This window comes from Palaemon carinicauda, chromosome 13 (genome assembly GCF_036898095.1).
Source record: "Palaemon carinicauda isolate YSFRI2023 chromosome 13, ASM3689809v2, whole genome shotgun sequence".
NCBI classification, from domain to species: domain Eukaryota; kingdom Metazoa; phylum Arthropoda; class Malacostraca; order Decapoda; family Palaemonidae; genus Palaemon; species Palaemon carinicauda.
The window spans coordinates 40,940,430-40,964,729 of NC_090737.1; the positions used below are offsets into that span (position 1 = coordinate 40,940,430).

Genomic DNA, 24,300 nt, shown 5'->3' on the forward strand with positions numbered 1-24,300 from the left:
TACAAGTCAGCAAGAAGGTAACACCACAAAACCACAAAAACCATGTTATAAGGAAATTCGTTAGAATGAAGCATGTGTGAGAACCACCTCTGGCTTTGGGTCTGCAAGAGATCATGAGTAGTATTGTAACACCAAATTACAACAAAAGTTATTGAAGGGAACTAGTAAGCTGATAGGTATAGGTGAACTCTTAAAAGAAAACAATACACACACTGTCTACCATTACCTTTGATTAGGTATGACCCCATAAGGTGGGACTCGTATTAGTTTCGACCTGAGAGGGGCCCCCTTGTTAGGATTCAACATCTAACACATATACAATTAATACTGACTTTACTTTCATCATCTATATTTCTAATTATTTTATGCTGTGATATGAAAAAAAACAATACACTATAACCTATAGATTTCAAAAATTTAGAAATTAACTGGAAGTCTAAAACCAGAATATCAAAACTAAGATGACCTTTCAAAAATAAAGGGTGCCAATAGAATTTAACTTTTCCTTCTTTGACAGATGCATAAAATGTTTTCTCCTATTTCAAATAGAAAAAAAAAAGAGAGAGCTTGAAGAAGGCTTAGTGAACAAAGCATTAAAAAATATTTCCACTATATTCCCACCTCGGTACAATATATCTTTTGTATTCATATCAAGGTGTTTCAACAAATAATACTCTATTTGCTTATTTAATATCAACATTTTACAAGTTCACATCAATCATAATATAAATCTCGCATTAACGTTTTCATTCTTATCCACACCCAAGATAATTCATTCTGCTACTGAGTGGAATTAATGATATATTTAATTTGCCTTACTAACTTTTTGTATTATTACTCTGGCAGCCTCAAGCATTTCTTCTCAGTATTGCATGCAATTTGGTCTCACAATTCCTTCAGAACACCCAAGCTCTATCTGACCCCTCTGGAGACTTTCTTCTAAATCATTTGTCTGGTTTTGATATAGATCACACTTTGCTGAGCTGTATTATGTTATGCTAATTTAGGTATACCATTCACTATACACATCATTGCCCTAGCTAGACTTATTTCACCCTAAACTGAATACATCGTAATTTCGAGTATTTGCACTCATCAATGAAGCTATTTTGTCAAGTTCATGTTAGGTTTAATGTCTATTGTCCCTACCTTTTCCCTTTTCTTATACTTCAATGAAACATTTTAGGTATACCAATAATAATTTCATTTGCATAAATAATATACTACTTGGTACAAGACTGTTTTAGTCACAAACACAGGGCCCCTTTCATGATCCCATGGCCAAAATTTATATTATTCTGGTTACTATGTTCCCAAAATTAATTTAATCTTTATCATCAGTGGCTTAACTGTACCACAAAATGCAACTTCTGAAAAGCTTTCACATCTTTGTTACTCAAAAGAACAATAACTACTATCTTGCCAAGTATGTACTTTCCCTTTACCAAGAATCAATACTCTTTTACTTTCCCTTTACTGAGAGTCAATACTCTTTTAATGAAAAATTAAGTATTAATCTTATATCAAAACCAAAGGTGAGACTAAATTGCCTAAACATTTTCATAGAAAATCCTCCTTAAAGAGATGGCTTACAGAATATTTCTGGTATGAAGAGGCTATCATACTGGGAGAGATCTAAAAATAAATCTTTACAGCTAATCAGCACCTATCATCTCATCTCATCTCCAGACACCCAAACAACATAAAACATCAATATGTACTTTAATAAATTTGGTCTGATACCAGTAGGGCAACAGTTCAATAAATAGGCAACAAAATATTTTGTAATCTTATCATTTTAAATTGATAACAATCATCTAAGCAACAACTTCAAGCTCAAATGGATATTTTGCGACACGTTCCTTCCTTAAATGAGTGCCATTGTCAATTAAATTTTCATTTTGCAACTTGTGGTTTTAATAAGCAAATGTCAATTTACTTATGTTTTTTTTTTTTTTTTTTTGCAAAGACAAGGCATAACTTGTTGTTTTAATTAGTAAATAAGCAAAGGTCGATTTACTTTTTATGCTTTGAGACAAACTCCGAAGTTCACATGATTATGTACCAAATCAAGTAAAAATATACAGAAGTGAAAGCTAGGAACTTTAGTAGCATTCTCTAATAATTTTAATATATCTTAATAATAAAGAAATGTACTTGTCAATTACAATAACAAAAATCAACATAAGGAAACCAATTTATATTTTAATAAATTTTTCCACACACGTCCATCAATCATTTACATGTCCATATTTGCATCCCAAAAGTTCCAGGATCATCAGTCTTCTGCTTGTCACAGAAAAGAAGGTGGCAGTCTCACTATGTATAAGCCCTCTGAACCCTAAGGCAAGGAAACAGATTACTATAAACACAAAAAGATTTTTCTACTGAAAGAACCGTTTCCAGTCATCACAACTCCATTGATAATACAAGACCCTGGTAAAAAGCAAGGCAAGAGGATGAAGTATTAAATGCCATAGTGTGTTGGTAGACCAAATTTTGAAAGCAATTTATATTTCTCCTAGCTATACAAACCTTAGTCCCTTAAAACAGGGAATGACTCCAGCAGAGCTAGAATGACTGTTGAAATTGTTAATGAGGTCGTTAACGATAGGTGGTCACAACCCATTTTCCTGTCAAAGACACTTTACTTTTGAGCTTCAGAATAATACTGAGAGGGATGGTTGCAGTAAGAAGTCCAACTTTAAAGGACTCGCGTTTGTATGGCTAGGAAAAACACAAATTACTTTGAAAATTTTTTATTTGTTCCTACGCATAAATAAACCAATCCTTTAAAATAGGGAGACTCACTTATTGGTGAGTAAGAATTCTCCCTAAACCAAAATCTATCAATTCTTTTTTCTTCCCTGGCAAATACCAATCTCCCTGGTCTCATATGGGAGTGAAGGAGAAGACTTCAAGCAACCTGTCAGCCCCTCATATGAATGAGTAGGCTGTTAGGGTCTGGGGCCTGGCTCGTATTCGGTTGACGAAGGAATCTTTCTCCACTGAAGGGAAGCCATAGTCTGCAATAAAATACCTGGCAAATGACCAAATAAAAATTCAAACCAATATCCTCCCTTTACAATACTGTAGAACTACTTTTTACAGATCCAATTTAATAAGAATAGTACTGTACTTATATATGTAGCTTACGAGAATCAAAGTTAGATCCAGTGAATAATGGCAAGAAGTTTCATCCCCATTTAAGGGGAAGAAAAGAAGAAGCAGAAGAGCCTGTCATTTTACCGTCCTACAAACTTACATTAAACAAGTTATCATAGACAATGTGAATTTCCTCCCGTATGGGAGCTGGGCTGGTTGCATAACCACTAGATCTGACAACACAGGGTCAAGCACAAAAATATTGAAGGACTTGTGGAAACAGTATACTCGTGTGAAGAAGATAATGTGGGTCAACTGGAACATCCAAATTTCACCTGTGCAATTGCAGATTCTTCTCAGCATAAGTGGGATCAACACAGGACTTTGTAAGTTCTAGCTCGAGCTGACACTTCGAATCCCAGCAAGAGCTGAGCTGTATTATCTTAACTGTCTCACAAAACCAGAAAGAGACTGTGTTCTGCAACACACGTCTTTCTTGGTTAGGCCAGTGTTTAGGAAGAAACACTGAAACTCACACGAGATATCGAGTCCTCTTCAGATACTACAGATCCCTCAAGAGACAACAAAGCATCTCCTCTCAATTATCACCCAACACCTAACATAGAGTGGGGTATTAAGTCTCAAACTTGGGGTTGTGACTTAAGGGGTTCTGATTTTTTACCACAAACTTAGGCACAAAACTATGGGAACTCCTTATAGCCCTTAGTGAAGGTAACTAACTGAGACACCATAAAACTCACCTACTTTCTTTAACAATGCTATGGCCTATATAGGGACAGTCTCGAGAGCCAGCTATCTGTCTGACAACCTTCTCAAAGACTATACGGGATACTTGCAAGAGCCTTAAGGTCCTGGGGTGGGCAGCACTGCTTGAACCACCTCAGGAGCACAGAAAACCCCAATAAGGATTAAAGTCCCTGCCCTTCAGTCGAAAGCCTGTACACAACGCTGAGAGGTGCTTTTCTCAATGAAGGGATATGAGAAAGTCCGCAATCTAGCTTGAGAGTTCGTCAAGAGAAGGACCTCCTCTATGACACCAATCCAGGAGGATGACCAACTTTTCCTAGTGAACAGCTGCAGAAGACCGTAGCAAGTATCAAAAAATTTCTTTACAGACCTTCCAAACAGTCTTTTACTTGGAGGGGAAGCTGGATAGTCTCCTACCGTGAAGTTGTTTTCGAGGTACTTCTGACAGTGCGGCTGACAAATGGCATTGCTACATCAACCAGATATGCATCTACTCTGATAACTTATAAAAAGGGGTTTGGTAGTTTATAGGTAGTAAGTTGGTTAGGGCACCAACCACACATTGAGATACTACCACTAGTATGTTATTGAGCCCATTGTCTGGCAAGAGAGTACTACATTGGATCCTTCTCTCGGGTTAGGACTCTTTTTCTTTTTTTCTTTTTTTTTTCCTTTGCCTACACATACAACGAATATTCTGTCCTATTCTTTCCCCATTCTCCCTGTCCTCGTACACCTGACAACACTAAGATTATCTAACGATTCTTCTTCCCTCACAGGGTTAACTACAGCACTATATTGTACAGTGGTATGTGGATACTTTCTTTTGTAAGGGTAAAAGAGACTCTTTAGCTATGGTCAGCAACTCTTCTAAGAGAAGGACACTCTCAAATCAAATTATCTTTCTCTAGTCTTGGGTAGTGCCATGGCCTCTGTACTGTACCACGGTTTTACACTGTCTTAGATTAGAGTTTTCTTACTTGAGGATACACTTGGGTACACTATCTTTTTCCTCTTCCTTGTGTTGTTTTTATTGTTTTTAGAGTTTATATATGAAAGATGTATTTTAATGTTGCTGTTCTTAAGATAATTTATAGTGTTATTCATTACTTCTGCCAATATAACTTGTTTATTTCCTTTTATCCTTTCCTCACTCGGCTATTTTCCCTGTTGGAGCCCGAGATCTTATAGCATCCTGCTTTTCCAACTATGATTGTAGCTTAGCAAGTAATAATAATAATAATAATAATAATAATAATAATAATAATAATAATAATAATAATAATAATAATAATAATAATAATAATAGTGCTGAGTGCAACCATGCCCCATTGCTTGGTGGTGTTACCCCAACAACACTACTGAGTGCCTCCTCAAACATTCTCGGAATGCTTGCAGACGCTAGAAACACTGCTTGCATTGCTAGTACATTGATGTGCAGAAGCTTTGTTCCACTGACATCATCATCCAGGAATCCCTGGAGGCTAACTAGTGATCCTTCTAACACCATAAAAGGGATTTCTTGTGGAGGGGCCAGTGTGGAACAAGCTTCTCCAGCAAGGAAAGCAGCCAAGATGACACTACAAGAACCAACCTGGGTGCCAAGAAGGTTACTGCCTTCCACCAGACAGCAAGACTCCTGTATTCCCCAAAAGACTTGGGGTTCAAAAACACAAATTTCCTTTGACCAGTTGTCAAGCCAAGAAGGTGACCAAGGCAGAAGACTCCATGGCGCTAACTCAAGAGGCTAAGAAAGATGTGCCTTCTGAATTGAGACTCTCCAAAAGAAGTACCCCTGACAGTGAACACACTGATATGTCAACTTGAAGATGTGATGGCAGCAGACTCTGGCACATAGTATTATCATTGCCTCAAGAGTGTGTGGCAGGACCTTGTTTCAGCGACTGGAAGCAATAGAATTCCTTGATCCACAGTTCTGATCGTCAACTAGATCCCGAACAAACTAGCAAGCTCTATCCATGGCAGCTCCAGAGGTCCTGCATGAAGGGAGAGCCAAAATTGCCTTACCCAGTTCAGAGCACTCATGCACAAGTGAAAGAAAGTCCACAAAGGAACACTCTGAATCAGGGTTCTCTACTTCCGTTGGTACCAGGGCATGGTCCAGTATCTAAGGAACAAAAGAACCCTGAGTATCCTCGAACTTTACAGGGTTAAAGGGTTTGGCAGGCTGTGCTGGAGGTCTACTGTACTTCCTTCCCTCTAAAATGAGCATTCTGAATAAAGGAGTAAGGGAGAGGGATGAATGACAGATCATTGAAGAACATTAATGTGTCCATCCTAAATAGCCAAGAATACTAAGGGATCTATCCTCATTGCTGCCACACTGTCCAGTGGCATGAAAGGCATCCCTCTACAAAAGACAGCTGGAGAGGGGGGAAAAGATATCTACTTATGGACACTACTTTCTTTCCCTTAACCCTCTTGTTGTGGTCTGTGAGGCCAGTTGAAAGTACTGGGGAAAATCCCAGCCCCTTTTTATGAAAGAATAATGTTGAACTCCAGACCAACGTTTTGAAGAAGAGTAACTATTCCCCTACACTAATGCACCTAAATTCTAGGTTGTTACACAAATAGGAAAAAGGTGTCCTTGGCTCAGTCAGCCTGTAGTTTCACCCATGCCTCAATCTCAGTCTTCTGACAGACCATAGATGAGTTCAACACTGACCCAAAACAAAAAGGAGACTGTTCTCATAAAGAAACTTGTTTTGGGAAAAGGCCATGTAAATTATCATTTGTTCTCAAACCCAAGTTGGTCCACAGTCTAACTACATGGCGCAAAAGGAAAAGAAAAAGCCTTTCCTCCTGATGCCAAAAGCTTCAACTTCTACCCTAGGCTAAAATGGTCCCTCCCAAAGAAAAAAAAATGCACCAACCTGTTTTGGGTAATTACTCAGAAGGTGGCATTATGTTCTAAGCCTTTAGGCATGGACAATGAACTCAAGTCAGAAGACACGGGTGCAGGTAAAGGTCAATCCAAATGGAATTAGTACTGGGCCAGCCCAAGTAAGCATACCTGTACTATCATCACCATACTGACTGGTTCCTAATAGAGAACCAGGATCAGCACTACAAACAAGCAACCAGTCAAAAGCATAGACAAAAAGTTCAAAACTAATATAGAGTACAAATGGATGGTCCCATTCATTTCCATGGATATACCAAATAGTTCAGAAGTCTTACAAAACTTTTAATGGTGAAAAGATTTCTGAGTTCACTTTCTGTTCCTCCTACATCTGACATATCAAGAAGAGTAAGACAGTAAAGTTGGAAAATTAAGAAATAAAGTTCAAAGAAAACCAGCCTATGCTTCTTGTTCTTGTTTATCTCCCTATTCCAGCAAAAGATTAAATTGACAAAGAGTTTCCACAAACACAAGATCAGCAAGTGAGCAACATTTAGCCAAGGCAAAAGGAAGAATCCCCTAACAAGTCCAGTAATGGTCAAGGATAAAAGGCAAGTCTTGGAAATTAGGAGGGAACTTCAGAGGTTGGTCCAAGTACCAGCAACTAGTTAACTACCACTCCTATAACAACTAAGATAATAAAGATAGATTCAACAAGAAACAAAAGAGTGAAAGAACGAAACATCCCAGCAACATTGAGCCCTATAACAATCATATTTTGACCATTACATAGGTGAACTATTCATACATACACCACAAATAAGGAAGCCTTCTCAGATAAAGCTAACTTCTACACTAAAAAAGAAAATAAGGCGAGAATCAAACCGCCAATAAAACGACCACACACAATTTCCCTCCTGTAATCTAAGATGTTTTACATACTTCATGATGAAAAACACACACTCAAGTAACACCAAACAATACCAAAAGATAAGACATTTGGAAGGTTCCTCAGACATTATGTATTAACACCAAGGCAGGTAAAAAAAAATGTGAGGACAGACTACAGAGACAGATCATTAAATGGGTACTCACTCTTTGCCAATATTCAACTACCTCAGTAGTAGCAAGTTTCTGAAAATAACCCATCTTTTACCATGGTTCTCACAGGAACAAAGTTAATCCAAAATAAGAATGGGAAATAACTTTGCATTAAATGCTGAAAATGTTACTCTCTTCATTGTAACCTCCCGGAGAATGAAAGAGAAAGTGCAATTATTAAATAATAAACATAGGCCTACGATGGTCCAGTACAAAGCCAAGAGAGGTTCTATTCATAAAGAGACAACTGCCTCCTCATCTATTTGTCTACCAGACGAAAGACAGGTGATCCAAGATGCATTCAGGACCCAAAAATGGGAATATTCACTTATGAAATGATGTTCTTTTCTTCATAACATGATAGAAATAGAAAAAAATATTAACAAACCTTCAAACAGCAAGGAAATTAATCCATTTCATGAATCACCAACTAAATAAAGGAATTTTTTAACCAAACATTACTTTTCTAAAAAAAAATAATAAAGCCTTAAAACCCCATAAAAAAAAAAATTAACAAAATACTTTAAAGTTAAAGAGAATTTAACACATTCTAGAATAAAAATCTCAAATCAAATTCTCATAGTTCTATAACTTCAAAATCATCTACATCAAAACAAGCTTTTGATAAAAAAATCATCAAATACTGTAATGTGTATGCACTACTATATATCCGTATCTGACACAAAACCAAAACGGACATCTAATTACGAAAAAAGTTACTAATGAAACAATACTACACAAACGTATCAAACATACCTAGTCAAGGATTCTCGAAAGTCTATGTCATCGATGCCAAACCTATCTCGGAGGTTTCTGAACACAATAGGGCAATATTCTTTGACTTTAAAATGTGATGGAAGATTCTCTCTGAAAGAGGAAATAATATTTATAATAGTTTACCATAATATTTTAAGGCTACTCACTAATATATAAAATTACTGCTGAAATAAAGGCAAATTCTTATTCTATTTCAAGTTTACTATATATGGTGCTTTCACTTGCAAGTAAAAATAAAAAATTCTAAACGCAATTTGTATTTTTCTTAGCTATACAACCCTGGGTCCTTTGAAATAGGAATGTCTTCCGCGGAACTGGTACAGCCATTGAATTAATTAACGAGATAGCTAATGACTCTTCACTTTTGAGACAGGTAGTTGAGATGGGAAATATCACAAATTTTAAAAGTAATTTGTATTTTTCCTAACTATAAACCCGAGTCCTTAAATAGGAGTATAATTTCAGCTGTTAGAATTTTAACAAGGCAGTTACAGGCAGGTGGTGGGGGAAGCCCTGTCCCCTAGCAAGCACACTGGGACACTACCTTGACTTTCAATTAGGGCTTGCAAGGTGGTTGAAGCAGGAAGTGCAACTTGAAGGACTCGGCTTTGTATAGTTTGGAAAAATTACAAATTCGGAAAGAATTTGTATTTTCCCTTATACAAACCTATAGTTATATATTGTGGATTATCTTTCGGCAAAGCTAGAAGGTAGTTATTAGACTAAAAGTGTGAGGTGGCAACCCTACGGCTGGGGGTACCCAGCCACCTATATATGCTCTCACAGCTGTGAGCTACATCCCTTTTTAATTGCAGGCAGGACTTACAGGGGGACGAGTGATGGCGGGTCAGTTTATACAAATAACTACAGGTTTGTATTAGTTAGTGTAAAATACAAATTATCTTCGGATTTGTCACTGTTTCAATATTAACAAACCTTACGTTATTTTATCATGGATGACTCACTCTAATTGTTGTTATTATTATTATTATTATCATTATTACTTGCTAAACTACAACCCTAGTTGGAAAAGCAGGACGCTAAAAGACCAGGGGGCTCCAAAAGGGAAAATAGCCCAGTGAGGAGAGGAAACATGGAAAAATGACAAATTCGGAGATAATTTGTATCTTTCCCTACCTAATACAAACCTGGAGTTACAGTACGGTCCCGAATTATGCATGTTCGAATTATGCGATTCAACATTTATGCAGTCGCTAGTTTTCAAAAATAAATGTTCTGTATCTGCGAGGCTGTTCAAAGTGTGCAAGTCAAGCACTACAAAATGTATCAAATCTCTTGTCTTTTCAAGTACTGTATATTGGTAGCCCTACATACGATGCTGGATATTAAATGTTACCCAAATGATATTTACCTTACGTTTTATTAACATAATTTCATAATAAATATGACAAATTCGAAGATAATTTGTATTTTTCCTAACCATACAAACCTTAGCTATTTACATTGGGTTTACCTTTTAGCGTAGCTGAAATGGCGAGCCACTAAAATTTAACGAGGGTGTATTACCCCCGCGCTAGTTAGCAGAGGGGTAGGGGAGTGGTAGCTAGCTACCCCTCCCCCCCTTACACACCGGTGAATTGCTTCACTTTCACTTAGAGGTAGGACTTGTCTTGGGGGACAGGGCTGGCGGGCAAATATATGTAAATAGCTAAGGTTTGTATGGTTAGGAAAAATACAAATTATCTTCGAATTTGTCTTTTGTTCCGTAACCGAAATACAAACCACGCTATTTACATTGGGTGACTTACCCCTTAGGAAGGGTGGAAAGTCCCCAGCCATACTGGCTTTGGCTTTACCCGGGGACTCAGAATCCGAGTGAGTCGCACTCGAGAAAAGGAGTCCCTGCACCTCACAAGTTCCTTGCTCCGCAAGGAACAGTGTGGCCTACATAAGCTTGTGTGTGAAGGAAGAAGTGTGACCCGTCCTAGGCAGTTGACCTGGAGTTCCAGAAGGAACTCTGGGTTAGGACGTTCCCAATACCATCTCGTCAGGGTATGGGGGACGCGACAGTATTGACTCAATATTCGGAACACAAGGAAGCATGGTTTACCTGCAGAGGTTTGAGGTCAGCTATGCAGAGACCAGGATGCTGCTTCCCAGTAGAGGGGATGATGAAGAAAGAAGTAAGGGCCAGACATACTTCTTTCGTTCATGCAGATTAAAACCTGATAACAATGCCCTCAACCTTCTGCTACCTGTCCAGAAAGGAGCCTGAGGTTAGACCAGCTGTTGTGTAGCCACCACAGAGCGATAGATACGTATCGATACTCCTGTGGGTCACGCCCTGCAGAAAGCGGGCTGCGAAGGTCATTAGACGCTTCCAGACTCCAGCTTGTAGCACCTGCGTCACAGTAGTATTACTCGAAGGCGAGGGACGTTGCGATGTATCCGACATCGTGCTGTAGGGCGACGTGACGGGGGAGGGTCTGGATTCAGGTCGAGATGAATGTCCTTGAGTCCGAGCTGAAGAGGTATACTGGTGACTCTCCCCCGTGTCCTTCTTGTGCTCCCAACCCGGATGCACGTGAGGACAAACTGCAGCTGTTCCCAAAGATAACCCCTCGATTCCTTTACTGGCAAGAAGGAGAAGGTTTTGGGTCATCAGATACAGAATGGTGACTCGAAATCTTGAAGGAATTGGACCGAAGGGCCGGGACCCCAAGATTCTGAGTCTAGCCAACAACTCAGGAGCAAACCTGAATGTTGCCTTCCCCCATTCCTTAGAAAGGGCGGAGTCGTACGAGACCAAGAAGATTGCTTACACACTGGCCGCGGCCAGAGTGAGCAGGAGCCCCAAGACGGAATACGATCAGAGGCCTGACGTAAAGGGTCTTGAGAAGATCTCTTAAAGGACTAAAAAGTCCGAGCCATGCTCCATGTTGGAGGTCTCACTCCGACTAGGGCAGGGACGTTCGCAGCTTCACATGAGCGAAGAAAGGTCCAGCGGGAAGGAAAAAGTTATTCCTTTCAGCCTGAAGGTCAGGGAAAGGCTGAGCGACAGGCTTCATTGCCGAGAGCGGAAAGGAGTTTCCTCCCACCGAAAAGCAATAAGTTCGTTATTGCTGGAGAAGAGGCCTCAAGGGAAGAGGTATATTTCCCACGACACCAACCACAGAAGACTCTCCACTTCGCTTGGAAGACCCCTGCGGATGACTATCGCAGATGACGCGACCTCCGCCCCGCGACTGTAGCGGGTTGTCTCTTCTTGAGGAGGAGGCGTAGTGTCTCCAGGCATGAAGCCGAAGCGACGCCCCAGCTCGTGAAAGATGTTGTAGTGTGGTTGTTTGAGTAGCCTGTGCCGTGGGAGAAGCTCTCCCGGGAGTTCCGTCAGGGGAAGCAGAGGGTCCGGAAACCGTTCTGCGTATAGTCCCAGTGGAGCTCTCAGGGCCACTGAAAGGTTGACAGATAACCTGGTCTTGTTGAGACCCATTCTCAACAGACAACAAAGGAGGGAAGACGCAGGCGTCGATGTTGTCCCACCATCACCGGAATGCATTTTGCCAAAGAGTCTTGGGGTCTGAGACTGGGGGGAAGAACAGCGGAAGCTTGAGGTTCCAAGCTGTCGCGATCAGGTCCCCCAGGCCAGGACTTGCTGGTTACTCAAGGCCAAAGACCCCCAGGTACTCTCTCTACGAGGCTCTGCTCAGATAGTCGGAGAGAACATTCCTCTGCCCGGAATGAGCGAGCCGATGGTGGTATTGAGAGGATCTCAAATCATCTCAGTATCTCTACTGCAAGATGCGAAGGTATGAAAATGCGTCCCTTGCTGGTTAGAACACGCCAGTACCATGAAGTCGTCGCGCACGGAACGACTCGGCAGGAGCTGTATTGTACGAATAACACTGATTTATATAATTTTCTTGATATTCGAAATCTCTTCATAGTGAATATTACAACAGCGCCAATATATAGGGTATCACATTTTCCATACAGTTCGTTGATAGACATTATTAGTTATACACGGAATACGCACCCCCCCCCCCCCCCCTCCCTCTCTCTCTCTCTCTCTCTCTCTCTCTCTCTCTCTCTCTCTCTCTCTCTCTCTTCTCTCTCTCTCCTCTCTCTCTCTCTCTCTCTCAGTATTTTGATTTCTAATGCAGTTAAATCTTCATATTTCTTTGAAAATTATTAAAAAATTCTTTATATTCTTATTCGATGTTTCGATTATGGAATAGTAAACAGATCGGAAGAAAATCACTTGATTTGCCTCTCGCCTTCCGCCAGGAGAAATATAACGTCATCAGACTTTCTTTTCTTAACTTTACGGTAAGTTGTACTAATCTCATAACTAATGATACAGACCATTAAAACATTTGATATCGTTACGCGGTGTTTCGATTATGGGAATGCTGTAATAAGATTACTCGGCAACATAATGAAAGGAAATCATTCGGTTTGTCAGCGCGCTTCCGCCAAATACATGACGTCACAAGATACGTGACGTATACTCTACAAAGAATGATTCCGTCGGTCAAAATTAAAATAAAAAAATTCAGTAAACTAACCTTCTGCATTTTATTTAACAATACCAAAACAACCATGAAGCAGTTAAATGCACAGTACTGTTACATACAGTAAATACAGTACGGTACAAGTCAGCTGATTTGATCAGCGTGAAAAGGTAAACATTACAGTACAGTACATAATGCAAATGGACGCTTGTTTACATAAGTTTCTAGCAAAAAAAAAATGGGTAATGGAACAATAAAATAGCTTTCAGTACATTTATTTAAAAAGGAATTAATGTACAGTACTGTACTAAATGTACAGTACACTATATTTACTACGATTTTACTTTAAGTCAGCTGATTCAGAAATGCTGTGCATATGTATGGCCGATTGTTTGTGCAAGTTTCTATTATGTAGTGTGCAGTACAGGATAATAAAACAACATACTGTACTGAACTTTACAGTATTATACAGACTACTGTAATATGATAAAGTAAAATATTTGTAATAACCTATTTTATATGAAATGGGGCTATTTGTTGACTTCTACGGCTGAAAATCGTAGACATCTGAGTTAGGTTACGCCTACCCTAGACCAAAATTTCACACTAACGACTTACGAACAATCCAGCTTACGAACAGAATCTCGGTCCCTTTTGTGTTCGTCAGTTGGGACTGTCTGTAATTTCCTATTTTCTGAAAACATTATCATGATAACAGTGGACATTTAAGTTACACGGCAGTGGCCAAAACTATAAGTAGGAACTTTTATTTCCCAAACAGGTTTAAAGAAATTCAAGATTATGTGAATAGATGTGATGCATGTCAGTATGACACAACAGTTAGACCCCATAAACGTGTTCCTTCAGATTTGATTGAATTAACAGATGTACCATCTGCTCATATTTGTATACACTTTGTTACACATTTTCAGACTAGTTATTCTGGAAACAATTATTTACTCACCATTGTTGGTGTTGCAATACATTTTGCAAATGCAAACCCTGTTAAAACTCTAAAAGCTAAAAAATGTTTAGAGAAGCTAGCCAATTTTCATATTTTATGAATACGGGTTTACAAAGCAGATAACTACCAATAATGGACACCAGTTTCTGAGTAAGTTTTTCAAGGATTACTGTGATAATGGATGTCAGTTTCTGAGTAAGTTTTTCAAGGATTACTGTAAGAAACATGCCATCAATTTGATTAATACATCCCCTGGACATCCTCAATCTAATCGGATTTGCTAAAGGTTTAATTTAACCTTTTCAGATATGATTAAACATTCCTGTTTAGATGATGCTAAATCATGGGATGAGTTGATTAATAAGCTCTTGTTACTTATAACTATACAGTTAGATCGAGTATTAGGTTTTCACATTATGATCTAGTATATAGTTATCAAGGTGAAGATTTGAATTCAAGAGTGGACTCACCTGTTTTGGATAGAGTAAATGTTGAAGAGTTTGTTGTAAACACAAGATTAAATAGTGAAAATGACAAACGTCAGGCACATTCTATTGCAATTGATTCTCAATTAGCTAATGAGGCTAAACTTGATCCTCGACCTAAAGGTAGAAAACTTGAAATTGGGGATAAAGCTCTCATGAAAACCTTGCCAAATACAAAATCTAAAATGAAACTAAGATGGCATGGACCTTACAATGTGGTTGGATGTTCATCTAATAAAAATTACTCAATTGAAATTAATGGCCAAATCAGGTCATATCACATTGATCTCTCAAAATTGTATAATGAACATTCTCAAAATAATTCTAACTCAAATGACAATGTTGTTCAACCTGATTCGAATAATGTACCCGGCAAGGATGCTGATGTTAATAGTTCTGCATTATGTAGTAATATGATCAATTGTACTAGCTATATGCCCATGATTGATTCTCGTAAGAGAATGTGTTTAAGCATTGTGAAAACCCTTCTGTACAAGCAGAGGTGGATAGTTTGATAACGGAGTATTCAGATATATTTTCTACCTCCCCAACTACGACTGATATTTTAACTCACTCTATTCAATTGAAAAATCCCACCCCAGTCAAAAAGAATGCTTACTCTGTACCACTAGCATAAATTTAAAGCTGAGCTTGACAAAATGATTGAAAATAATCTCATTGAGCCCAGTAACTGATTATTCCAGTCCCTCTATTATCGTTCCAAAATGGACAAGGATAAGATAAGAATACTCATTGACTATAGATCTTTAAATAGTAAGTTAGTCAAAGATAGAAAACCTATCAATAACACCAAGTCAGTCTTTGCTCACATCCCTCAATGTAAGTTTTATTCTGTAATTGATTTGAAGAATGGGTTTTACCAGATTCCCCTGTCAAAAGAGAGTCACAAATACACTGCATTCATGACTGAATTGGGATTATTCCAGTTTAAAGTTTTACCATACGGAATATCAAATGGACCAGCTGAATTTTCTAGACTTATGAGAGTTCTCTTTCCTGATCACCCTAACATTTTCACATTTTTAGATAACATTCAAATTGCTACAGAAACTCTTTCCAAGCACTTTAAGTATCTAGAATAAGTGTTTAAAACACGTTGAGGTCTGCTAATCTTAAAGTAAATCTAAAGAAGTCTTATTTTTGTACAGAAGAAATTGATTTTTTGGGGGTCAAACCCTGGGTGAAAACTACATTTCTCCCCAGTCTGAGAAAATTCAAGCCATCCTAGATTTACCAGAGTCAAAGAAGAGACTCCAATCTTTCCTTGGTTTAGGTAGTTATTATAGAAACTATTTGTGTAATTTTGCAGAGAAAACCTGTCAGTTGTATGGTATGCTCAAGAATGACTCTCCAAATAAATTAGTTTGGAACAAGCATTACATGAAATGCTTTCATGACCTGAAATTAGCCTCAAGTAGTGATATAAAACTGTATCACGTTAATGGATCGTGGCCATACATTATTCAAACTAATGCATCTTCATATGCGATGGGAGCCATATTAGGTCAAAGACTAGAAACTGATGGCCCTGTTCTACCTATTCAGTGTATTTCAAAGGAATTGAATGATACTCAGATGAGATATAGCACCCTGGAAAAATGGTATTTTCATTTTTAAATAAATTTTTAAATATATTTACCTGGTAGTTATATATATAAAGCTTAATCCCGCCGATTCGTCGCGCGCACGGCAGAAATTCAAAATTTGCAGCAATCGCCGACAGGTGGCCAGGTGATCATACCTGTGCGCCCTCTAACCAGGTACCTGGAACCATTCCCATTTGTCCTCAGAAATTCCATGCCCCTGTTTTCAGAGGGGAGGAGGGAGGGCCCTTTTATAGTATATTTAAAAATTTATTCTAAAATGAAAATACCATTTTTAAATATGTAACTTCCCTGGTAGTTACATATATATAGCTGATTGACACCATTGGTGGTGGGTTAGAAAACTGCAACCCCCTCAGGGATTCGTATACAGTAATTATTAACCGCTACAAATTAGCTGTACCAATAATCTGGTTCCTACCTGAAAAGGAAGCTGGCTTCATAGTTATCCTGCCTCATTTGCCTGTGTTCCTTGAGAGACCCAGCGATCCACCCAGGGGGCTGTAAAAGTCTCTGTGGGGCTGCCACACGGTCCTTGACCTTAACATGACTAGACCACCACCCTTGCTATCCTGGCATAGCCATGGACAATAATCTGACCACCTGACCCAAAAATACACTAAAAACACACACCATAAAAACTAACTTAAACTTGCATCCCAGACTGTGGAAGGTTGCAACAACCTTCACAGACAACCTGCGATATAAAATTCAAGAAAAAGGCAAGGGTATATAATAAAAGGTTATAGGTTAGAGGCAGTAGTACCTTCTCCAACTACGACGCCGGAGGCAACATACGAACCCAGGGAACAACAATCCTCATATTGGGTCTGTACCTCTTTAAGGTAACAATCTGCGAAGATCGACTTACTTCGCCAGAATGTTGCCTCCAAAATTGATTTCATAGACTTATTGTGTCTATAAGCCATAGAAGTCGCCACAGCTCTTACTTCATGTGGTTTGACCTTGAGGATTGGAAAGCTTTTCTCGTCACAGTTCTGGTGAGCTTCCCTTGTTAAATCCTTAATGAAGAGCGCCAGTGCATTCTTTGACAAGGATAACGAAGGCTTCTTTACCGAGCACCATGAGTTATCTGCCTGTCCTCTCAGGTTTTTAGTCCTCTGCAGATAAAATTTTAGGGCTCTCACTGGACAAAGGCCTCTCTCCTTTTCCCATCCTACTAAGTGAGATAACCCTGGAATGGTAAAGGATCTGGGCCATGGTCGCGAAGAATTCTCGTTCTTGGCGAGAAAACCTAGCTGTAGAGAGCAGACTGCATTATCTCCATTGAAACCCACCTTTTTGCTAATGGCTTGCAATTCTCCTATTCTCTTGGCTGTAGCCAACGCAACCAGGAGTAGGGTCTTCTTAGTAAGATCCTTCCATGAAGCCTTGTCGAGAGGTTCAAGTCTGCACGAGGTTAAAAACATCAGGACTACATCCAAATTCCAAGAGGGGGTTGGGTTGTCCTTCCTCTTAACGGTCTCAAAAGATTTTACAGTAGGGTCCCGAATTATGCGAGAATTTGGTCGATCAATGACCTCGCATAAATGGAAAATCGCATACAGTATTTCGAAACACACAACAAACTGAAATAATTCCATTGGGGCCATGGCAACCAGCAACTTGCCTATTCAAACGTGTTTACTACCCATTTCCAATACTTTCGATGTACTATACTATATTTTTTTATAATATCAAATTGTTCTTGTGGATAAATCAAACATTTAATATACTTTAAAGTTCTAATAACTCGAAAAAGGTTAAAATTACAACGAGGATGGGTGTAAACACCGTATATTTCCCGTTACATCACTCTATAGACTAGCTTTTGTTGAATCATTGAAAATTCAGAATTATCAAAATAAAGGCAATTTTATATCATGCGTTTCCTAAACACGCCAAAAAGCACAATAAAAAACAGCCAAAGTTTTTTTTACGTTTATCTCTGATCATAACGAAGAAACAGACGCATTTACACATCTGTATAAGGGTTAGTTTTTGCATCGACGGCAATCTTACCAAGTATTGATTATATGTTGATTTTGTTATTATCAATGTTCTTAATTTTTCTTAGAACTTCCAAATAAATAAAATGAATGCCATTTATATAGTATTTTTCTTTATGACGCCGCCTGAAATGGAAACCTTCCATTCGTTTACTGTACGCTCCATCTTCGATCATAATAAACAAACGAAGGCATTAAACGCCCATGATGAAAGTGATAAATAAAAGCTTTTAATAAATATGTTATTACAAATATTATTTACCGTATCTATATAAATTCCTATATACGTAGCAAAGCAGGAAATTGTTTTTTTTCTTTTAGCGTTTAATCAACAATAACAAACTGCCGCTAATGACAGAATGATAATTTACGATAATTCTAAACTGTTACAAAAGATAATTGTCCATTTCAAATCCAAAATACTTTTCCCAACTTCAGTTATAAGTCAACTTGTACCCACCTCAATTATGGAACCATCAGAAAAAAAGTAAAAGAAGAAAGTACAAGGCCGGGTTTTAAAGTCATTGAACAATAAGTTACCGCTATAACGTTTGATGTGACAGAGATGGTGCGAGTTTGGAGAAAGTGAGGAAAATTTAATCATGACTGATTTTTAATATAATTAATACTTTGTGAAGCCACAAAGATTTCATTTGTTTGAGAGATAGAGGTAAAAAAATGAGAGGTAGCGAAAGGTAGCCTAACAAGAGAGAGAGAGAGAGAGAGAGAGAGAGAGAGAGAGAGAGAGAGAGAGAGAGAGAGAGAGAGAGAGAGAGAGAGAGAGAGAGAGAGTGTGTGTGTGTGTGTGTGTGTGTGTGTGTGTGTGTGTGTACTAAACAAAAAATATGATAGATTAAAACACATTGGTGCTTATGTAATATTAACTAACTGTATAGATGGTTTGAATAAGTTAAGAAATGGTATAAACAATACTTTGTTACTGTATTCGTACGCTCCCAAGAGCGGCAACTAGACATCAGCTGATCTGATCACAGCCAGAAGTAAAACAAAAAGAAGTCAGCAATACTCGATTTTTAAAACACACCCGAAATTCAAAAACAAATGCACATGTTTTCTTAAAGCGCAATTAACTATTTAAAGAGTAGCAATTTTCTAAAATAAAATGATGTTTCCTAAAAAGTGGTGGTTTGCTGATGAAATCGGATACCGTATTTTAAGCTATGATTGAAATGGATGTATACACGGTATAATTTTTTCGTTTCGTATTTAATTGACACTTTAAGAAACACGATTTTGGTTTCTTCATCTATTTGTAAGTATTGTATAGAGAGAGAGAGAGAGAGAGAGAGAGAGAGAGAGAGAGAGAGAGAGAGAGAGAGCGAGAGAGAGAGAGAGAGAGAGAGAGAGAGAGAGAGAGAGAGAGAGAGAGAATCAGCTGTTGTAATCGAATGCCGTGTTTTTGTTTCGTGTACCTCCTGAAGCGAGGAATTGATCACCACATCTATCAATAGTCATGTTAATTTCATTCTTAAACTCAGGTTGCCAAATGTGAACTAAGGTTTTATTTCTTACACACACACGAGAGAGAGAGAGAGAGAGAGAGAGAGAGAGAGAGAGAGAGAGAGAGAGAGAGAGATATTTTTATAATTATACCGTGTACTCTACAAAACCAATCTTTGCAAATCAAATGTATACTGTTTAAAGTATGACAAAATATTGTCGACTCGTTACCGAAGTTTAGGCTTTTCACTGCTGATAAACGAACCCAGTCTACTCGTGAAAACCTTAAACAGCCGAAGGGAAAAATAAAGCTTTAATATGACAAATTCGAAGATAATTTGTATTTTTCCTAACCATACAAACCTTAGCTATTTACAAAGGGTTTACTTTTAGCGCAGCTGAAATGACGAGCCAATAGTTTTTAACGAGGGTTAATTACCCCCGCGCTAGTTAGCGGGGGGGTGGGGAAGGGTAGCTTGCTACCCCTCCCCCCTCCACACACCGGTGACTTGCTTCACTTCACTTAGAGGTAGGACTTGACTTGGGGGTCAGGGATGGCGGGCACATATGTGTAAATAGCTAAGGTTTGTATGGTTAGGAAAAATACAAATTATCTTCGAATTTGTCATTTGTTCCGTAACCGAAATACAAACCACGCTATTTACAAAGGGTGACTTACCCCTTAGGAAGGGTGGAAAGCCCCCAGCCTTACTGACTTCGGCTTGCCCGGGGGCTCGATCCCTTAGTGAGCAGCACTAGAGAGAGGGAGCCCGTACCTCACAGGTTCCTAGCATCGCTAGGAACGAGTGGCCTACATAAGTAGTGTGAGGAGGAGAGTGTGACTCGTCCTATGAAGTTGACCTTGAGACCTTCAGATAGGAATTCTAGGATAGGACGTTCCCCATACCACCTCGTCAGGGTATGGGAGACGCAACAGTATTGAGCTTAATACTAGGAGCACAAAGAAGCATGGGTTACCTGCAGAGGTCGAGGTCAGCTATGCGAGGACCAGGATGCTGCTTCCCCAAGAGAGGGGAGAATGAAGAAAGAAGTAAGGGTCAGACATACTCTTTCATTCACACAGACTAAGACCGGGTAACAACGCCCTCAACCTACTGCTACTTGTCCAAAAAGGAGCCTGAGGTTAGACCAGCTGTTGTGCAGCCACCACAGGGCCGATAGAGAACGTATCGAGGCTCCTGTGGGTCACGTCTTGCAGGTAGTGGGCTGTGAAGGTCGTTTGACGCTTCCAGACCCCCGCTTGAAGTACCTGCATCACAGAGAAGTTTCTCTTGAAGGCCAGGGATGTAGCAATACCCCTGACATCGTGGGCCCGAGGGCGACGTGACGGAGGAGGGTCAGGATTCAGGGCATGGTGGATAACCCTTCGAATCCAAGCAGAGATGGTGTTCCTTGTGACCCTCCTCTTTGTCCTGCCTGTGCTCACAAACAAAGCTCGCACATGAGGACGGACTGCAGCCGTTCTCTTCAAGTAGTACCTCAGACACCTCACTGGGCATAGTAGCAGCTGGTCTGGGTCGTTTGTTACAGAACGGAGACTCGCGATCCTGAAAGAGTCGAACCGAGGATCCGGCACTCCAGGATTCTGAGTCTTGGCCACAAACTCAGGGACGAACCTGAACGTTACCTCCCCCCATCCCCTTGAATGGGCGATGTCGTACGAGAGACCATGAAGTTCACTAACTCGCTTGGCCGAGGCCAAGGCGAGTAGGAAAGCCGTCTTCCAAGACAGGTGGCGATCGGAGGCCTGGCGTAATGGCTCGAAGGGAGGTCTCTTGAGAGACCTGAGAACTCGAACCACGTTCCAAGGAGGGGGTCTCACTTCCGACTGGGGGCAGGTAAGCTCATAGCTACGTATGAGTAAAGAGAGTTCTAGCGATGAAGAAATATCCACGCCCTTCAATCTGAAGGCCAAGCTTAAGGCTGAGCGATAGCCTTTCACTGCCGAGACAGAAAGGCGCATTTCTTCTCGCAGATACACAAGGAAGTCCGCTATTGCTGGAATAGTGGCATCGAGTGGAGAGATACCCCTTCCACGACACCAACCACAAAAGACTCTCCACTTCGCTTGGTAGATTCCCTCAGAGGACCTTCGCAGGTGCCGAGACATTCTCTCCGCAACCTGTTGCGAAAAGCCTCTCTCCGCGAGGAGACGCTGGATAGTCTCCAGGCGTGAAGCCGAAGCGAGGCTACGGCCCTGTGAGGGACACCGGAGTGGGGTTGTCTGAGAAGCTCGTGTTGTGGAGGAAGCTCCCTTGGGAGTTCCGTCAGGAGTTGCAGAAGGTCCGGAAACCATTCCGCGTGATGCCATAGCGGAGCTACTAGAGTCATGGAACAGTTGACCGATAGTCTGGTCCTGTTGAGCACCCTTCTCATCAGACAGAATGGTGGGAAGGCGTACACGTCGATGTTGTCCCACCGTTGCTGGAAAGCATCTTGCCAGAGTGCCTTGGGGTCCGGGACTGGTGAGCAGTACAGGGGCAGCTTGAAGTTCAAGGCTGTCGCGAACAAGTCCACCGTCGGGGAACCCCACAAAGTCAGGACTTTGTTGGCTATCTGAGGATCCAAAGACCACTCGGTACTCACTATCTGCGAAGCCCTGCTCAGACTGTCGGCGAGCACATTCCTCTTGCCAGGATTGAAGCGAGCTGATAGTGTTATCGAGTGGGTTTCGGTCCACCTCAGAGTCTCTACTGCAAGATGGGATAGCTGTTGCGAAAAAGTGCCTCCCTGCTTGTTGATATAAGCCACTACCATGGTGTTGTCGCTCATCACCACCACGGAGTGACCCGCCAGGAACCGTTGGAACTGTTGAAGGGCCAGAAAGACGGCCTTCAATTCTAGCAGGTTGATGTGTAGGCACTTTTCTGATTCTGACCAAAGGCCTGAGGCCCTCTGGTTCAGAACGTGCGCCCCCCACCCTTCTTTTGACGCGTCCGAAAACAGAGTCAATTCCGGGGGAAGGACGAGAAGACTCACTCCCTTTCGCAGGTTCTCGTCGGCCAGCCACCACCGCAAGTCCGTCTGTTCCAGAGACCCCATTGGGATCAGAGTGTCCGGGGAATCGGATCCTTGATTCCACCGGGACTTGAGCCGCCATTGAAGGGATCTCATCCTGAGGCGGCTGTTTGGAACCAGACGGGCCAGGGAGGATAGGTGGCCCAAGAGACGCAACCACGATTGGGCGGGGAGTTCTTTTCGCCTGAGGAAAGGTTCCGCCACCCTCCTCAGCCTTGCTATCCGGTCGTCTGATGGAAAGGCTTTGTGGAGATTGGTGTCTATTAGCATGCCTAGATAAACCAGTCGTTGGGACGGCTGCAGAGAGGACTTCTCGAGGTTTACCACGATCCCCAGATCCTGGCAAAGATCTAGAAGCCTGTCTCGGTGTCGAAGAAGGGTCGACTCCGAGTCTGCTAGGATCAGCCAATCGTCTAGGTAACGAAGGAGACGAATGCCGTTCCTGTGCGCCCAAGTCGAAATCAGGGTGAACACTCTGGTGAACACCTGAGGAGCTGTGGAGAGACCGAAACACAGCACCTTGAACTGGTAGATCTTGTTGTCTAGGCAGAATCTCAGGTACTTCCTGGAAGACGGATGGATTGGGATCTGGAAGTACGCATCCTTTAGATCCAGTGTACACATGAAGTCTTGTGGTCTCACCGCAAGTCTGACCGTGTCTGCTGTCTCCATGCTGAACCGGGTTTGTTTGACAAACCTGTTCAGAGCCGAGAGATCGATGACGGGTCTCCAGCCTCCAGTAGCCTTCTTTACAAGAAAGAGTCGACTGAAGAAGCCTGGAGAGCCGTCCACGACCTCCTGGAGAGCACCCTTCTCGAACATGGTCTTGACTTCGGCCTGAAGGGCCAGCCCCTTTGCCGATCCCATGGCATAGGAGCTCAACGACACTGGATTCGCTGTCAGGGGAGGTTGAGATGACGTGAACGGGATGCGATAACCTTGGCCGATCACTGAGATCGTCCAAGCATCGGCCCCGAGATGTTGCCACCTGCGGACGCAACGCTGAAGGCATCCCCCCACAGGTGGACACGCAGGGGGACTGCCACCCCTAGGGCTTGCGGCCGCGGCCGCCACCCCTAGAAGTCTTGCCTCCCCTGGAGGACTTACCACCCCTCTTGACCTTGGCTGGAAAGGGCTGGGGCTTAGACACCACTTTCTTAGCTGCCGGTGCCTGTTTTGGAGCCTTACGAGGCTGTTGCTGCTGTTGTGGCGGGGCTGGAGGCTTATAGGGCCGAGTTGTAAGGGCCCTGTGGAGGAGGGAGTCCGTGCTGGATTTCCTCCACCTCTCAGCCGTTCGCTCCAAGTCTTGAGGCTCAAACAGGCTCTCCCCCAGGAGGGAGGCATGTGGGAGCCTACACACATCTACGGCGGGGACCTTCGGATGGAATCTCTCGGACACAGCATCGCGACGCTTGAACACCGAGTTGGCCCACAGGGTGGTAACCTGGTGCGCCAAGAACTCGATGGAGCGGGTGCCCGAGAGCAAGAAGGTCTCTAGGGCCTTCCTATTGGTCTTCTTGGACAAGTCCTCAGATCGCAATAGGATGCCCAGAGATCCTAACCAGAAGTCCAGCCACGAAGTGGCCTGCATGGCACACTTAGCGACCTTCTCGTGGTTAAGGATCTCTGCC

At 41.3% G+C, this 24,300-nt stretch overlaps 2 protein-coding genes across 3 annotated transcripts in view; both read right to left on the reverse strand.

Moving 5' to 3' along the window:
• Positions 1–24,300, reverse strand: part of LOC137652295 (uncharacterized) — a 133,190-nt gene that overhangs the window by 61,334 nt on the left and 47,556 nt on the right. The gene's annotated exons all lie outside the window — the stretch shown is intronic.
• PIP4K (phosphatidylinositol 5-phosphate 4-kinase) overlaps positions 1–24,300 on the reverse strand; it is a 101,896-nt gene that overhangs the window by 47,345 nt on the left and 30,251 nt on the right. Inside the window, exons 3-4 of one of the 2 annotated variants that reach the window (XM_068385604.1) lie at positions 8,594–8,704; positions 227–274 (exon numbers count right to left, since the gene is read on the reverse strand). In XM_068385604.1, the coding sequence (XP_068241705.1) occupies positions 227–274; positions 8,594–8,704 (159 nt within the window). The remainder of the gene's footprint in view (positions 1–226; positions 275–8,593; positions 8,705–24,300) is intronic. The other variant, XM_068385605.1, reaches the window with a different exon arrangement.